Source organism: Gorilla gorilla, chromosome 1 (assembly GCF_029281585.2).
Source record: "Gorilla gorilla gorilla isolate KB3781 chromosome 1, NHGRI_mGorGor1-v2.1_pri, whole genome shotgun sequence".
Classification (NCBI taxonomy): domain Eukaryota; kingdom Metazoa; phylum Chordata; class Mammalia; order Primates; family Hominidae; genus Gorilla; species Gorilla gorilla.
Genome location: NC_073224.2, coordinates 53,561,701 through 53,577,960, shown reverse-complemented (window position 1 = coordinate 53,577,960; position 16,260 = coordinate 53,561,701). Strand labels below are relative to the sequence as shown.

The following is a 16,260-nucleotide window of genomic DNA, read 5'->3' as shown; positions in this document are numbered from 1 at the left end:
GTGAGATGGGACATCGAGCAGGCCGCGTGCCAGATGTCAGGGCAATAGGAGGAAGAACTTCTATCGGGAGAATGAGCCCAGCTCAGGCTCTGTGTGTCTGGCGTCTACAGGGCCACTTGTTCCCAGAGCTTCTCAGACTGGGTGCTGGGGCCCTGACAGTTTGGGACAATCTTCCTTGTGAGCGCTCCCAGCTTTGCCTCTGGGGTCCACATTCCCTGGGCTCCCACAGTTCCCAGGGACTCTCGCCTGTGCTGTATGAGGCTGAGGGCCCTAGAGAGGGAGGGAATTGAGATGCTGAGGGTGGAGCTGCTCAGAGGATGGTCCTCCAGCATTGGAACCCCAGGAAGGGGCACTAAGTCTCCTGGCTCCTGTCTCAGTTGGGCGGCTGGTAAGGAGCTGGTCTCCCCTGATGCCTGCTGTGGGCCTCAGTTTTCCACCTGTTACAGAGAACCCCTCGCCCTTCGGGATGGGGTACAGTCGTAGGCAGATCTGGAAGATGCCCTAGTGGAGGACAGCACTCTGAAGCTTCTAGACTCTTCCAAGTAGGCTGTGGGCATGAGCTTTCTCCGTGTGCCAAAGGAGGCAGATATGGCCAGATTTCTAGTCATTGATTCATTTGTTCAATAAAATGTTAAGACTGGGAATCACTGGAAAGCCAGAAAATGCCATGTGTCAGGAAGGAGGGAGAACATTAAGAACTTTTATTGCTGATATTGGAGCAGTCACTCTGGAAAATGTGAGAGTTTTACTAGTGCCTAGTAAAATGGATGAGGTGCCTACTCCATGACCCAGCCGTGCCGCTCATATAACACCCACACATGCCCCAGGAGACATGGAGAAGAAAGTTCATGGCAATGTTATTTGTAATTGTTGAAATGTGGGGGAAAACAGCTGTCCCTCAACAGTGGGATGGATAAATAACTGTGGAGTGTTTATGCAACTGTAAAGCAAAATATGGGGTCAAATGAGCAACTTCAGCTACCCACAGACCCAGTGATGAGCAGAAGAGCAAGGCACACAGAAATGGTGCGTCTCATCTGTCTCATCTACATTAAATCCAAATGCAGTCAACACCAGGCTCTCTTCTTCAAGGTGCATCCGTAGGCGGTAAGGCCAGAAAGGAAGATGAGGCCAGTACAAAAGTTAGGATGGCGATTGCCTCTAGGTGGAGGAACAGGGATATATGTGATCGTGATGGCTGCAGCGGTGCTAATGAGGTTTCCTTTCCTGACCTGGGTGGTGGTTACACAGGTTCTTACTACATAGTTATTCTTCAAATTAAACAAATACATTTATGCACTCTTTAGCATGTAAGATGTGCTCACAATTTAAAAATAAGTAAAAGTGATTTATTCGGGGCCCTCAGCAGCATGCATGCTCTTCCCTTTCCTGGGGACTGGGGACACCAGGGTGTGGCTGCCTCTCAACCCTGCTGTCTCTGCTGGGGAGTGGCAGTGCAGGGCCTGGGAGCCTCTGGATCTGGCCCTCCCTGGATGCCCTCGCCCTCTGCTAGGTGACTCCACGTCTTGCCAGGCAGGGAGTGGGTCCTGGAGACCCGATCTCCATCCTTGGCCTCTGACTCTGCAGCTATAAGTGAATGTGACTAACCCCACAGGACACTGAGTCAGCCCTGGAGAGCCTGTCCCAGGCTGGGGGAAGGGTGGCCCCAGGGGAGGGCAGTTGGCTGCCCACAAGGGCTTGCAGCCCTGGGGTTTCAAAGATGCCTGTGTGGTGGGGTGGGCAGTGGCAGGGATTAGGGAATACTTGGCCCCACCAGCCAGAGGTGAAATGCCGGGTACCCCCTCCCCACACCCCACTCCACGCCTTGCCGAGTCCTTGTTTTCTTAGCCTTCAGCAGGGCTGTGACCTTGGGATCAGTAGCATCTGCCCAGCTCCAGCTGGTTCAGATTTCAGATATTTCCTCCTTCCCTCCACTTCAAACCGGAGTCACAAACCATCAGGCCAATTTGTGATTATCCTAAGTCACAGATAATCCAAACATCAGAGAATCCACAAATCAATTCTCTTTAGTTCTGGGGTGAGTATCTGGAGCCTTTTTGGATAAAGGCATTCCTGGGGCCCTGGGAATTCAACAGAAGCCTGATGAGAGCATCTCTACCTCATAAAGGCTGAAAATCTGTCTATTCTTCTGAGTCACCCCATCACATCCTCCCGACCTCCTATCTCAGGCCAGCTCGAGCAGAGGTACTTTGATCTCTGAATGGGTGGAGGGATGAGTGTTAGGGGAGGGGTGAACAGAACAAAGGGCTAAGCCCAGCACTATGACTGTTGACAGATTTCAGCCCAGCCATGGAATGGGTTGCTTCCAAGGTAATCAGCTGCCCCTCACTGGGAGGCTGGAGGGCCATCTCTCAAGCACTCTGCAGGGACTCCAGTCCCGAGAGGCAGGAAGGGTGCATGAGATGACATCTGCATTTCCTGCTGGCCCTGAGGGTCCAGGGTTCAGGGCTTTCTAACCTGGTCCTGTGATGAGCTCCCACCACCTTCCCGTGGATCAGAAGAGAGGGAGTGTTGGGATGAAAAGCCTTCTTTCCCAGGGCCTGCTAGCCTTCAGGAAACAGAAAACGTTTCTTTCAACATGGAATTTAATTTAGAAATCTGGATGGCAATGACTTTAATATTTGGAAGGCCGTCAGCCCTGCTTGGGTTAAGTCCAAGGCAGGTGAATCTGAGGACGCTGGCCTCCCACTGGGGCTCTCTGCGGCCAGGCAGAGGACATGGTGGCCTCATCTCTGCAAGCTCAGGGGTCCCAAGGCTCAGAGGAAGGAACCCAGAAGAGATGGGGGAGGTGAGTCCAGTGGGTCTAGTGGGCGCTCAAAGAGAGACCAAAGCAAAGCGCCAACACACTGTTAAGCTCTTGTACTTTATTGAGCAGCTGTGGAATTAGGAAGGGGAAGTAGGATAGGGGACACGATTACGTTCCTAAGTGAAGGTTTCAAGCTGGGCTTTGCAGAGGGTATAATTAGTATGGTCACTGTGTCTTGTAGGATGTTTGGCTACTTGGTGATAGAGCTTGCCAAAATGGTGTCCTTTGATAAGGAGGGCTGGGGAGCAGGGCGTTGAAGAAATTCCCTTGCCAGGCTTGGGGGTCTGTAAACATTTCCATTAATCAACAAGTGTGTACTAATCCCGAGTCTTACATTGCGATGCCTCACTATCCCCACAGCCCCATCCCTACCTCTCTGCCCACCAGGGCTGAGCTCAAATCTGTGTGTTGTGGACCTCTGCATAGGTTCCAAGGGAGGGAGACTGAGGCTCAGCCTGGGACTCAGCAGGGCAGGTGATCAGGCTCCCGGCCAGCTGGAGCCAGAGGGGGACGGGGCATCCTTGGCCCCCGTGCTGTGTGCAGAAGAACAGAGGGCTATGTTGCAGCGAGTGCATCCTTGATGGCATTGGTGAGAGGGAAGCGCAGATCCTGGCCGCAGAAGGAGCCCTGGAAGTCATCCAGGTCCAGGGCCCATACCATGGCGCCCGCCAGCTGCCTGTCCTTCAGGTACTGCACCTGGCAGGGGAGGCCCAGAGGAGCAGGGCTGGGTTCCCTGACCCAGAGTGTGTACAGGGCACATGTGCTCTGTGAGCCCAGCCCAGCCCTCAGTGCAAGGGACAGGAATCTGGCTGCTGGGAGCGGGGCCTCCTTCTTTCTCTTTGTCCTGAGGTGTGGCCTTGGGGAAACCTACCTTGTTTTTGACGCTTTCCTGGTCGTCGTATCCTACCCACTGGTTGCCCTTGGTGGCATAGGGGACCTGCTGGCCGAGGATTCTATGGACTGTGGCTCCGCCGAGGAAGTCACAGATCTGAGCAGATAACAGGGAAAAGGTAGTGTGGGGAGTCGTGCCGAGACCTTGCAGGTCACTAGGAGACGCCACTCTCCAAATCTCTTTTAGTTCCTGCTCCATCCTGCAGCCTCACTCTCTCCAGGGTCTGCAGGCTGCATGCATCACACAAGTTTATACAAAACAGAGGCAAATGTCCCAGAGATGGTGGCTGCCTTGGCCCTGCTTAGCTTCTTCCATTTAAACAGAGATGTGAGGCCTGCTGGTTGACACTGAGGACAGGCCCAAGGCCACACAGAGTAGCAGAGGCTAGAGTGAAACAAAAAATCTGCCACTTGACCTCTGCTCTTTCCTGGGCTGGAAGGAAGACCTCAGCCCCATAGCCAGAGGGATATCCCAGGTGCCTAGTTGTGCAGGTCCATGTGCCTGTACCTGCTGGAGACTTTCAGCAACAAATGTCCTAACCTCTCCCTTCCACTTCCTCAGGCATGCTGGGGCAACTGGACATTTTCTTTATTCCCAAAGGAGAAAAAGCAAGAACGTGGTGGGGAATCACCTTCCCCAGGGCTGCTGGTGGTGTGGGGGAATCCTACCTTCTCCCCAACTCCATTACCTCATAGTAGGCAAGGGTCCCTGCCTCCTTGGTGAACCGGCCTGGAATTCCCGGTCCTGAGCTTGGGGCTCCAACACCAGTCTCAGAAGAAGCCAGAGTGAAGCTCCTCCCGAAGGTGGGGATGCCCATCACCAGCTTACTGGCAGGAGCCCCCAGCCTCAACATGTACCCCACAGCATAGTCCTGGGTGGGGTAGGGTGGGAACAACGTGAGCAGTTAGTGCGCAGGTGTGGAAGGTTGAGCAATTAATACTGCTGCCTTAGCAGGGGTTATTGGTATATGGTACACTGGGGATTCCCCTGTCCCTCCGGGAACTGATCATGTCACTTTAAAGTGAATTTTACAGTTTCATTCTTGAAAAAAATCCTTTGAGGCATAGGAAGGGGCTATTACTATTTGACAGATGCAGAAATCAGGTGGTTGGCTCTGAGGGCACAATGACTCCTACCTCCTCGGCTCCCAGCCTCTCCCCATTCGGCCCCCTGCCCTCACTCCATTTACCCTGCAGATCACCTTCCCAGAGCAACGGAGCATGCCCAGACTTTGGGCCTCAGTTTCCTTATCTGTGGAATGGGCCTCATAACCCCCATCTTGCAGGACTGTACTGAGGACTAGAGAGGTTGGTATGTGAGCACTGGCAGATGGCAGGTCTTGTGGCCCCCTCCTGGCCCTCCCTCCTTCTGGGAACTCACAGTGTTGCTGAATCTGTCAGGACTTGCATCCTCCTGACCTCGGAACAGGGGACTGTGATGGCCTGTGGTCCCACGCCAGGCTCCATGAAAATCGTAGGTCATGATGCTAATGAAATCCAGGTGTCTGAGGAGGAAGGGGATGGAGGGTGAGGCAGGAAATTATTAATAGAGAAGCTTTAGGCCGGGCGTGGTGGCTCATGCCTGGAATCCCAGCACTTTGGGAGGCCGAGGCGGGTGGATCATGAGGTCAGGAGTTCAAGACCAGCCTGGCCAAGATGGTGAAACCCCGTCTCTACTCAAACTACAAAAATTAGCCAGGCATGGTGGCAGGCACCTGTAATCCCAGCTACTCGGGAGGCTGAGGCAGGAGAATCGCTTGAACCCGGGCAGCAGAGGTTGTGCCACTGCACTCCAGCCTGGGCAACAGAGTGAGATTTTGTCTCAAAAAAAAAAAAAAAAGAAAAGCTTTTGGGCCCCCATTTCAGGCTCCAGCAGGATGTGAACGAGGGAAGCAGACAGCAGCCAGACAGGCCACTAGCCTGAACCCCAGCAGTCCCCAGTGACCTCGGTCCCCATTGCTGGCACACCTCCCTGTGCCACTCCAGGACACGGGCTCAGGGTCCCACAAGGGCACTTCAGTCAAGAATGGGTCTTCTGTTACGCCCAGCACACATTTGGGAGCTGGCCTCCATCCCACCTTACCCCCACCACTTCTGCCAGGCTTATCTTAGTGAAAGCAGATTAAAAGTAGCATCAACAGACAGCCTGGCGGGGAAAGAGCAGGACCAAAGGATGACTTGAACCTAAGGTGACTGGGGTGGGAGGAGGTTTTGCACACCCGCACCGGTGAGCCCACTGGGGGTGGATTGCATGAATACGGATATGTGGGGCAAATGGTTGACAGCCACCTGTTTCCCACCCTCTAAAGAATCCATTTAATTAAGCACTGAGTTTACACCTCCCTGGGATCCTAAAGAAAGCTCTGAAGTCATTTTGAAGAGTCTTTTTCCTTACTCCTGGGTTTCCCGAGACCCATGGCTCTGCTCTCAGGAGAGATGAGGCTGCTTGGCTGTTCCTTGTTCCTCACAGGCATGAGGGGTGGGGTGAGGATGAGGCGTGGGGCCAACAGGAAAGGGGGAGGCCTGTGTGTATGAGACAGCCTTGAGGACTCCCCAGCACTCTAGAAAGAGGCTGCTGTGCGGCCTCTCCAGGGCCCAGCACTCTGCTCTGCCTGGTGTGGAGAAAACGTTCTGCAATAGCTGGAGGGTTTGAATAGCTTTTTCCACTTCCCTTTCCAAAATACTTTCATAGCAGCTCTCTCAACTGCTCAGCAACAGCTCAAGTGAAAAAGGAAAGGCAAGGATTGTTATGCCTCATTTGACAGATGGGGAAACTGAGGCACAGGGCAGGGAAGTGACTTGCTCAAGGTCACACATCAAGGCTTTGGAAGAACTGGGACTGGAAGCCCAGTGTCCTCAGTCTACATGGAGTGCTAGGGCTGGGGGTGGCGGGGAAACAGGAGTGTTGGCAGATGTTCTGGGGAGGCTGCCTGGGGCAGGAGACTCACTGGGATATCTTGGCAATGTCATAGCTGCTGTCAATGGTGACCTTCCCCGCAGACAGTGCTGCGCTGAGCAGGAGCTGCTTTTTCCCTGGCTGGGCTTCCTTTATAAATTCGGCCTTCATTTCCTAGATGGGAGACAGGCAGGTGAGAGAAAGGGTCCCAAGTCGCATGAGAGGTAGACTCATCGAGGGGGGACTAGGTCTCTGTGCAACCCATTTGCTGTACTCCCCAACCTGCCTGGGGCCTAGTGGAAGTGACAAAGTGGCTCATCAGTGGTCCCATCCTCAAGTCACCCATCCTTTTCCTAAAAAACTGACTAATCTTCTCCCCAAACCCACGCACACCCATCAGCACTCAATTACTCCCTGTCCTGGAGGGAGCATCGGGACAGTGGGTGACCCCTATTGGCCTGCAGATGACTTCGGGAGACATTTGCCTTTCGGTCTGTGCTTTGTTCTAGCTGGTACATGAAATCCCAAAGTTAAAGTGATTTCTGTTGGTATTGTGAACAATGTGTTTAGACTCTCCTTCTGCCCCTGGTAACTGGAGATGCTTAGGCTGCCCCCAGGCAGAGCTGAGAGCTGCTGGACACAGTGCATGCTAGGTATGGGTGGCATCAGTGTGGGATCGAAGGCTGGACAATGGGCATTGCACTAAGTGGGTAGTGATAAGTGGGTAGTGATAAGTGGGTGCTCTGCTCAGTCACAACCTTCCACCTCTTAGAACCCCATTCCCACCTCCCACCATGGTCACAAGAAGCCTTCCTTGCTATGTGAGATCTTCAGGGCACAGGGTCCCAGGACACTGCCCCGAGGCTGAAGTCCCTTTTTACCTGTCCTCAGGAGGACAGCAGCTGACTCCGGCTTCTAGCCCACCCCATTCCCTCATGCCTGCCCACCTCCCTCCCTGTCCCTGACCTGACCAGCACCTTGATTAGGGTGGTAAAATGCTGTTTGTCTCTCCGTCCAGGGTAGAGCCAGGCAAGGTCCAGCCCATCAAAGCCATGGGTACGCAGAAATGGCGGTACTGACTTGACGAAAGTCCGGCGACTCTGGGTGTTGGAGGCTATCTTGGAAAATCTAGGACCAAAATCAGCCCTGTAGCATGCTCAGCACTGATATGCTAGGTGCCTTGGGCCTCTGGTGGGGTTTCCAGGACCTGCAGAGCTGGGATCCTGAGGCCACACAGCTCTGGGAGGGCATGATTGGGACAGGGGTCGCCTCCAGGCATGCATGTGCCTTAGAGCCAGGCATTCCAGGTTTCCAAGTCTGGCTCTATCACTTACTAGCCAGCCACTGTGAAAGGTTATAACCTGAGTCTCAGTTTCATCATCTGCAAAATGGGGACAAATATAACAGCTCACCTTGCTGTTGTGAGGACAACATGGCATCATGGGGAGACAGGGTGCTGGACACAGAAAGAGCACCCAGCCCATGGGTGTCAACGATGGCCATAACCACCCCCATTTCAAGCCCTGCTCCAACCCCACCTAATCCAAAGACTCCTCCCAGGGTCTCCCCACTTCTCAATTTCCCCATTGGTTTCCATCTCTCTCTTTCCAGCCCTAATGGCGGTAGCCCCAGAAGTCCCATATTTTCGGGCCTGTGAGGTAGTAAATAGAGCATCGGCAGGGAATTGGGAGATCCACTGTTAACTTGCTGTGTGACTCTTGGCAAGTCCTGCTCCCTCTCTGGGCTCTGCTTTCTTTGCTACACATCAGGCAGGCCCCTGACAAACAGGTAGGCCTTGTACCTATCCAGTCTGGAGTCCCTGGAACGTCCATACAGTGGATGGGGGAGACCCAAGCTCCTCACTCCTATGCCATCATCCTCTGCCGTCCTGCCCCTGGGGAGAGGCTCCTACCTTTGAGACCCAAAGTTCCATCCTCCGACAGACAAGAGAGTCTTCAGGTTGGGGTTCCTGTGGAGCACAGGGAGGTGGGGAGGGCAGGGGTGGAATGACATTGTCATGACACTGGGTGGCCCCATGTCTGAGAGGCCATAGAAGGTTTCCTGCTTTGGGTGAGAGGCTGGGTTAGGCCGCTGATGTCCTCCCATAGGACATCATGGGAATCCCATAGAGATTCATAGTGGTGGATCTCTGAGGGGTCACAGGCTTCATGGGAGTTACTCTGAGGTCTGCTGCCCATTTTTGTTTTCCCCAGTGGAGAAGACAGAGTATGGCAAAGTAGAGTCTTGCTCATTTTCCATGCTCCCTGGAGAGCACATTAGGGGCAGGAGAGGGTTCCCCTCTCCCAGAGGGGCTCAGCTGCGCTTCCTTCTACAGTCTCTCATCACCCCAAATATTGCCCAGCACCTACAGTCATCCCCTCCACCCATTTAAGCCAAGCCCCTCTAATTCTCCAACCATAGGTGAGTAGGGTGGGGCCTCGCCCTTCCTCCTGGGTGGGGTTGCCCTGCCCTGGGACCAGCCCAGCTGGTCCCTCCTCTCCTGGCCAGCCCTGGCCCAACCTGTTCTTGAGTGTGTTGAGCATGCCGTAGAGCGTCACATCATTCCACTCCCAGGTGTCGATGTGATCGTTGCTTATATTGGCAAAGCTGTAGATGATGTGGGTACAGAGGAAGCGGTCAATGGCATCTGGGAAGCAGCTCCCATCGCCTTCCCGGTACTGGGACCAGCTGGTGTAGTAGCAGACCAGTTTGTATGCAGAGCCTGAAGGAGAAGTCTGGGGTGGGGCCCGGGCCAGGATTCGGCAAGAGACCTCAGGCTGAGCCCAGAGCTGAGCACCAATGGCGTGTGGGGGTGGGTAGGGAGGAGTGGGGTGCAGATTGTGAGCAAAGTCAGAATTCTTAAATGAAAGGAGCTGGTTCAGGTCCCCCTGCCTCTGGGGAGTTCCCTGACTGGTGAAAATAAGGCCTATTCTGAAAATGCTTAGAAAAGATCAAATGCAGGGGATGAATACGCTACAGGCACTGTGTGGGGGAAGGGTAGGAGCTGGGGAATAAGGGTGAAATGGGACTTGGTGCCAGCACAGCAGGCTTCCTGGAAGCAGTGGCTTTGTGGGAGGGGAAGGCCCAAGATAGCCTGTGTCACAGATGGCCCTGGCTTTCAGGCTGGCACCTTTAGTGACCTGCAGTGAGGTCCTTCATCCATGAGGGACTCTGGCCCACCTTTCTCTGCCTCCTGGCGAGAGTGCCTCTAACTTGTAACCCACCCGGAATGGCAGTCCTGTGCTCCCTCGGCATGTCCCCCAAGCTGGGGCACAATATCACAATGGACCAGGAAGTCCTTCCTCGCCTCTAATTCTGTTTCTCCTGCTGCAAACAATATGGGCATCACTCATCCAAGCAGCTACTGGGCAACTGTACTAGCAGCTCCCAGGGGCTGTTAGTCAAAGCCTTCACTGAACCAGGACCTTTTAAAGTTTCTTATTTTGAGAATTTTCACATATACCAAAGAGTATAGTAAAATAAACATCCATATACTCCTCACTCCGGTTTAGCAAATGTGAATATTTCGAAGTCATTGGAAGCACAGAAGAACCTGGCAAAGTGTTCCCTTGGAGCTAAGACCTCCTCCACACCTGCCCTGTGCCCTCGCCACGCCTCTGGACTTAAAGTGGAGGTGGAGGGATTACTCACAGCACTGGAGCAGCACCAGGACCACAAAGCCTGAAGAGAAATCCAGGATGAGACCCCTGCAAGTGCATCCTGCCCTTCCGCCCTGCTCCCTCCCCCAAGCAACTGAGACCACCCCCACTCCCTCCCTGCCTCCTGGTTGCAGCCTCAGTCCCTCCCCTGGCTCTGCTTCCCCTCCCCCTCTGCCCACTCCCTTAGTCCCTCACCCAGCAGGCAGATGGCTCTGCGGGCTGTCTGGGCCTGAAAACCCACAACTCTGATGGATTGACCTTGGCTAGCCCAGATACCTGTTTGAGCCGCCTTCACACCCATTCTGGCTGTAGCAGAGCAGGGCAGGGTGTGGCCTCTTCCCTTGCCCACGGCTCCTGGTGCCAGCTACCTAGACAGGGCCTCTTCCCCAGGCCCTGTACTTCCTTTATATACCTGTCCCACTCCACTCCCCCACGCGGCAAACCAGCCCTTTTATGGGAACTGAGCTATGTGTCAATGAAGGAATCACGAGGCTGGCAAGTGGAGGCGGGGGAGTACTATGGATTACCAGAGGAGGGTTGGGAAACCACAGAGTTTTGAAAACTTTGGGTCAGGTCTTCATGAGGCACCTGCCAGCAGAAGAGCCACTAGGGTGATGATGGGGGGCTTCCGGAGATGTGACTCAGCCGCATTTCCCAGCCTTCCTCCCACTCCTGCACCCCATCACTGGCCTTTCTTGCCAGCAATTTCCTGGCTTTTCTGGCAGCCTCTACCTTTGCATCTTCAGCATTCACTCCAGGCCCCTGGCCAGGTGGAAACCGGGCACAATTTAGTTACGTAAGCCACAGTGCCCTAAACAAGGCTGTTGTTTTCTTCCCAGGCTCAGCATTGCCCTGCTTGACCTACCCTCCTACCCTCCCGCTCACACTTTCTGTCTTCAGGCTGGGTAAGGGCCAGAGAGCCTCGGGAGGAAGGAAAGCAAAGAGCCTGAAACTGAGCGCTCCCTTTAGGGCCCGTGTCTTTTTTTTTTTTTTTTTTTTTTTGCAATTTACATGCTGATTATTTAGAGGGAAAGACAGGGAAATTCCCAAGAATGCTTTAAGCCCTGGTGCTATTTTGCTTCTGTTTTGAAATTCCCATAAAGAGAGAGGATCTTTTGCAAGCTCGGTGCTGCAGTGAGGCACCATGGAGGAAATACAGGCCCTACGGGGCGGCTGCACTGAGCATCTCACATCAGTCAGCTCCCCAGCTCTCTCAGTGAGGCTTTGGAACCCAAGCCTGACGATACAGCCCCTCTCTAAATCCTTCAGTGATCTCTCATCACTCCTAGGACAAGAATATAACTTCTTAACGAGGCTCTCTCCCTGATTACGTCCCTGTTTGTGGATACATTTTTTTTTTGGCCAAATATCCAGGACAACTCCATTCTTTGCAGGCTTAACATTAATTAATAGGCAGTGAGTGAAAAGTTCAGAACTCCAAGATGCAGAATGGGTCCAAGGGCTTCTCAAGAAAGTACCTTTATTTTTCACTAATGTTAGGTAATACTCTAATTTTTCCAGGCTGGTTTTGCAGCTCTCTCGGTGAGGTCTCTCTCCTCTCTCCCTCTTCTCTCCCTCTCTCCCTTTCTCTTCCTTTAAAACTCAGCCAGTGCCTTCCCTTCATTGTAAGAGAGGTGGACAAAAAGTGGCTTGTCCAGAATCACGCTCGGTGAATACTAAAGAGGCATCACTTTTCCTTTTTAAGATGACTGCCTCCTTTTGTACCCAAGATGATTGACAGCAATGACAGTCAATGATAGCTTCTTTTTGTTCATTTGGGGCACTGAGAGGAGGACTTCTAATTTCTAACAGTGATATTATGAAGTGGCATGCAGATGCAAAATTTTTCATCACAGAGCACAGGATGTTAAGAAAACACCTCCTATTTTCACTATCTCCCTTTGTTAAAAATTATTTCATAGGCTTAGATTGGCCCAAGCCTTGTTGTCCTATGCTCCCTCAAGCTCAGTTTATTAATTCCACATGCTCTGCCTGAAGGCAGCTTTGTAACAACAAATGGCCAAGATACCCCCAGGCCTGTGTTAGCAGGATTGGCCAAGGGTCTCATAGGCTCACCACCTCCCAGCCTTATCTCAGGCCATGACCCCCACACTCCCTATATTCCACTCATGCTTATATGTCTTCTTTTAAATCCTTATATTTGCTCTACTGACTTCCGCCACAGGGCCTTTATATATGACATCCACTTGCCTGTAAATAACGATGAAAGATCTGAGATTTTATGCTACTTGCAAATTAATGAGATAGCTACAGTTTCGTGGATGTTGGCAGAAGACACGAGACTCCTAGGTCAGACAAAGGACTTTATTATCCATGGCACAGCAAGCAGCATGAACTTCATGTTAGGGTCAGTTCCCCTTAGCCCCCAAGTCTCACAAGGGCAGTGTTGGAGGAGCCCAGGTAGATGCCATGAATGCAATGAGTTACATCACAGCAGAGGAATCCCTAGTTTAAGGAACTCAAATCTTTCATGATGAGCAGTAAGCCTTCCTCACCTTGGCCAGCCCAAGATAAGGGAGACATTATCTTTATTACTGGACAGTAAACAAATCTGCCTTTTGGTCTGGAGGGGGACGCTATTTCTATCTTCCAAGGCTGTTTGCTGTACAAACATCACTAAAAAGATTGCTTAGAACAAAGAAGCCAGTGCCTCTGCACATAAGCTGTGCAGGAAATGCAGGCAACCCATGGAGAATTGCGGATGGAGAATTGCGGATGGAGAATTGCAGCCTAACACCACTCTTCTTTGACTGCTTTATTCTTCCTCATCCTTCAGATTGCAGCTCAGGAGTCACCTTGTCTGCAGAAAAGGCAGTCTCCAGGTGACAGAAAACCCGCTATAGGGCTGTCAGAGCACTTTGTACCTCTCTCCTTAACACCTGACTCAGTTATAATTTTATATGTTGTGTGTGGGAGTGGATGTTTTGTTTGCCTCTCACTAGACTATAAACTCAGTAAAGGCAAGGGCTGGGTCATTTTATCCACCTTTGTATCTATCCCCAGTGCTTGAGACATAGTAGATGCTCAGTAAAGTACTCGTTGAATAAATGAACAAATGATCTCAAAATGGTGCATAACTTCACACTCTTATATTTTGAGTTTAAACCCTGATGTTCTCAAAATTTCATCTCATTCAATAGTTTTTGTTACCCTGTGAAGAACTGACTCAGGAGGTGCCATAAAACCACAAAACAAGCTTCCTGACTTAATTTCCCTAATCAAACATTTCTAGGCCCCACAGTACATCGATAGTGTTCAACCAATGCTTATTAAGTAAGTGTACTAGAGTAGTTGCCTTCCACTGAGGTAGACAGTAGAGACAGAAAGGTGAATGGGAACAGAGAGGCAGTCCCTGTCCTCATGAAGCATACAGTCTGGCAAAGAAGATGGACATTAAACAAAGAAAAGCAAGTAATGTATTATAAAGGAAGGGCAGGTGTTAGCCTGCCCCTTGCCCACCGTCCCCTACACACAAAAAAAATTGTGCAAAAACCTGGGACAGGAAGAGGTTGTTATGTTCAGGAACCAGAAGAATTCAAGAGTGGTTGAGGCATGGAATTAGTGGGAGGGAGCTCGAGGGAGGCACAAGATGAGTCTGGATCAGGAGCCAGAGGGTGGACATTACCACCATTCAGAAAACAAGCTCCTGGGGGCCTGGGCTGGCCCCTTGGGCACAGTGGTTTTGAGGATTCCTTCATTTTGCATGGCGTGTCAGAGCAAACAGAGTTGGTGTTGATGCCCCACCAAATGCTTGAGGAGAATTCTCTCTTTTACAAGTAGTCTCTTCCTCCAGAGGGTGGACTTCTGCCAGGCAGGAATTAAAATCATCTCCAAATCCTCAGCTCGGTGGTGGTGCTGGCGCACAGTAGAAGCTGTCGAAGACTCACAGGCAGAAACACTTAGAGAAGAAAACAGTTGCTTGTGAAAAGTGGAAGCGAGTCAGATTTCAGAATGACTGGCTCGTCAAATGCAAAATGCAACAAGTATTTGAAGGGGGAGAAAAAATGACCCAAGGTTATCACGTTTGGTGGAGATCAGCATCATTTTTACAACACATCTTCACTTATCAGCATAGCAAAAATCAGGGATGAAATTATTTTTGTCAGGGAATTTTTTTTGCTTTTTGAGACAGTCTCACTCTGTCACCCAGGCTGGAGTGCAGTGGCGTGATCTGGGCTCACTGCAGCTTCGACCTTCTGGGCTCAAGCCATCCTCCTGCCTCAGCCTCCCAAAGTGTTGGGATCAATGGCGTGTGCAACCACACCCAGCTGGGAATCCAAATTTATGGGAAATAGCCAAGGCTTATTATTTTGGTGTCTTAAACCAGTCAGGATAACCTATTATTCTTGGCTTATCTCCAGATGCAAATTATTCCCATCCCCACCCCGCAGTGGTACTTGGTCATGAATGAAGCCAGTAGAGTGAAGAGTTGGGCTTTGAGTCTACAGATTTTCCTTCCTTGTGGGCAAGTCCTTGCCATTGAGGCGTGGGTTTAACCGTATATGTTGCTTAATAACTTCCTGATGCAGCATCATCAAATTGACATTTTGTTTTATTTGACCAAAATTTATTTCTATTGACATAACAGGAGGTGTTGATGAAATAAATACTTTCTTTTTGTATGGCTAGCGAAACCAGAGCCACATGATATTAATGCTTTACGGTGAGCTTCTGTCTGGAGGCTTTGTAAAGCCCCTAGGGCTGGGAAGAAATTACTTTTATGTGTGAAGTATTATATCAGCAACATTTTCTCTAAGATTCCCATATGTGTTAATATTCCTAGACTGCCAGAAAATGTAGGTTTTATTTATTTATTTATTTTACTACCTCTAAGGCTGCAATGTCATCAGTTCTAAAGCCATACCAGAGTTTTCTAGAGGACTTCATAGGTGTCATTTCCACATGTAAAATGTAGTCTTTATTCCTTAATAGTGGCTTATCATATAACAAAAATTCTTTGCTTGGCCAAATTTCAGTCGGGCTTCTGAATCTTCTCCTAGGCCCATCTGTGCACTTCCTTGTAAAATCCAGTTTTAGCAAAGAGCCCTGCTAAGTCAATTTAGCAAGAACCCCCTACCCTCAACATCTGAATACCTTGACATCTGACCAGGTTCCTTGTCCTTCATCATGCCCCAGGGGATGTCTGACCACTCTGGCCTGTCTGCAGCAAGAATCCTGTTAGGTCTGTTTAGCCAGAATCCCCCTTACTCCTGTTTCCTCTTAGTAACTTCTGTCTACAGACCCCCTGGTCCTTAGCTACTGATTTTCACTTGTCCATGCTGTATTTAGAGTTGAGCCCAATCTCTCCCCTCAACTGCAAGACCCCATTGCCCTGGTTCCTGTACCTGTCATAATGATCTTGGATAAAGACATCCTTACATACTTCAACAAGTGGCATTGGATAATTTTTTTCTTTAACACATACCTAATTAAATGGAATTTTGGCATGGTCAGTATCCAATTATTTTCTGGTAAGAAAAAGGACAGATTCTCATTGGATCTATATAAATAACATGATCATAAACATTCATTCTATCTAGAAGTGAATAAGCTATATTAATTTGGTTCCAATTTTCCCCCTCAAATTTATAACATAGGATATTTGATCATAAAAAGTAAAGGAACTTGTAAAAGCACGGGTAAGAGGAGAAAACATAAACTGTGCTTGTTCTATTCTCTCACTCAACACAATGACCACCATCAACACAGGAGACTTCTGCCACCAAATGTGTGGGTCTCTCCCCATCACCAAGCAAGCATTTGCAATGGACACCAGCTGGGTGTCCTCCAGTTCAATTCTGATGCTCTCGGCCTGCAGAGAGCATCAGATCCCACAGGTTGAGGGCTCATTCCTACAAGACTGCCGCCCCTTCAGGCACTAACCACAAGTCTGGGCCTCTGGAACTTTTGACCGACCAGCTTCAAGTTGGGGTTCCCACATTCACCCCTTTAGGTTTAATTTGTTA

The 16,260-nt window shown here is 50.8% G+C and overlaps 1 protein-coding gene across 1 annotated transcript; it reads right to left on the bottom strand.

Annotated features, from left to right (window-relative positions):
- Nucleotides 1–2,865: 2,865 nt before the first annotated feature.
- On the bottom strand, nt 2,866–10,772 carry CHI3L1 (chitinase 3 like 1). Its single transcript, XM_004028186.4, has 10 exons — nt 10,550–10,772; nt 10,266–10,295; nt 9,135–9,336; nt 8,527–8,583; nt 7,592–7,742; nt 6,667–6,788; nt 5,100–5,223; nt 4,408–4,590; nt 3,699–3,815; nt 2,866–3,523 (listed from the first exon to the last, which is right to left on the bottom strand). The coding sequence occupies exons 1-10, from the start codon at nt 10,572–10,574 to the stop codon at nt 3,383–3,385; spliced, it is 1,152 nt and encodes a 383-aa protein (XP_004028235.2). The 5' UTR covers nt 10,575–10,772; the 3' UTR covers nt 2,866–3,382.
- Between the last annotated feature and the right edge of the window lie 5,488 nt (nt 10,773–16,260).

Coding starts and splice junctions, on each gene's coding strand:
- CHI3L1 (XM_004028186.4), bottom strand. CDS start 10,574: ATGGGTGTGAAGGCGGCTCAAACAG. Junction 7,743..8,526: donor TGGAACTTTGGGTCTCAAAG/GTAGGAGCCTCT, acceptor TTTTGGTCCTAG/ATTTTCCAAGATAGCCTCCA. Junction 5,224..6,666: donor GACATTGCCAAGATATCCCA/GTGAGTCTCCTG, acceptor CTTCCTCCTCAG/ACACCTGGATTTCATTAGCA.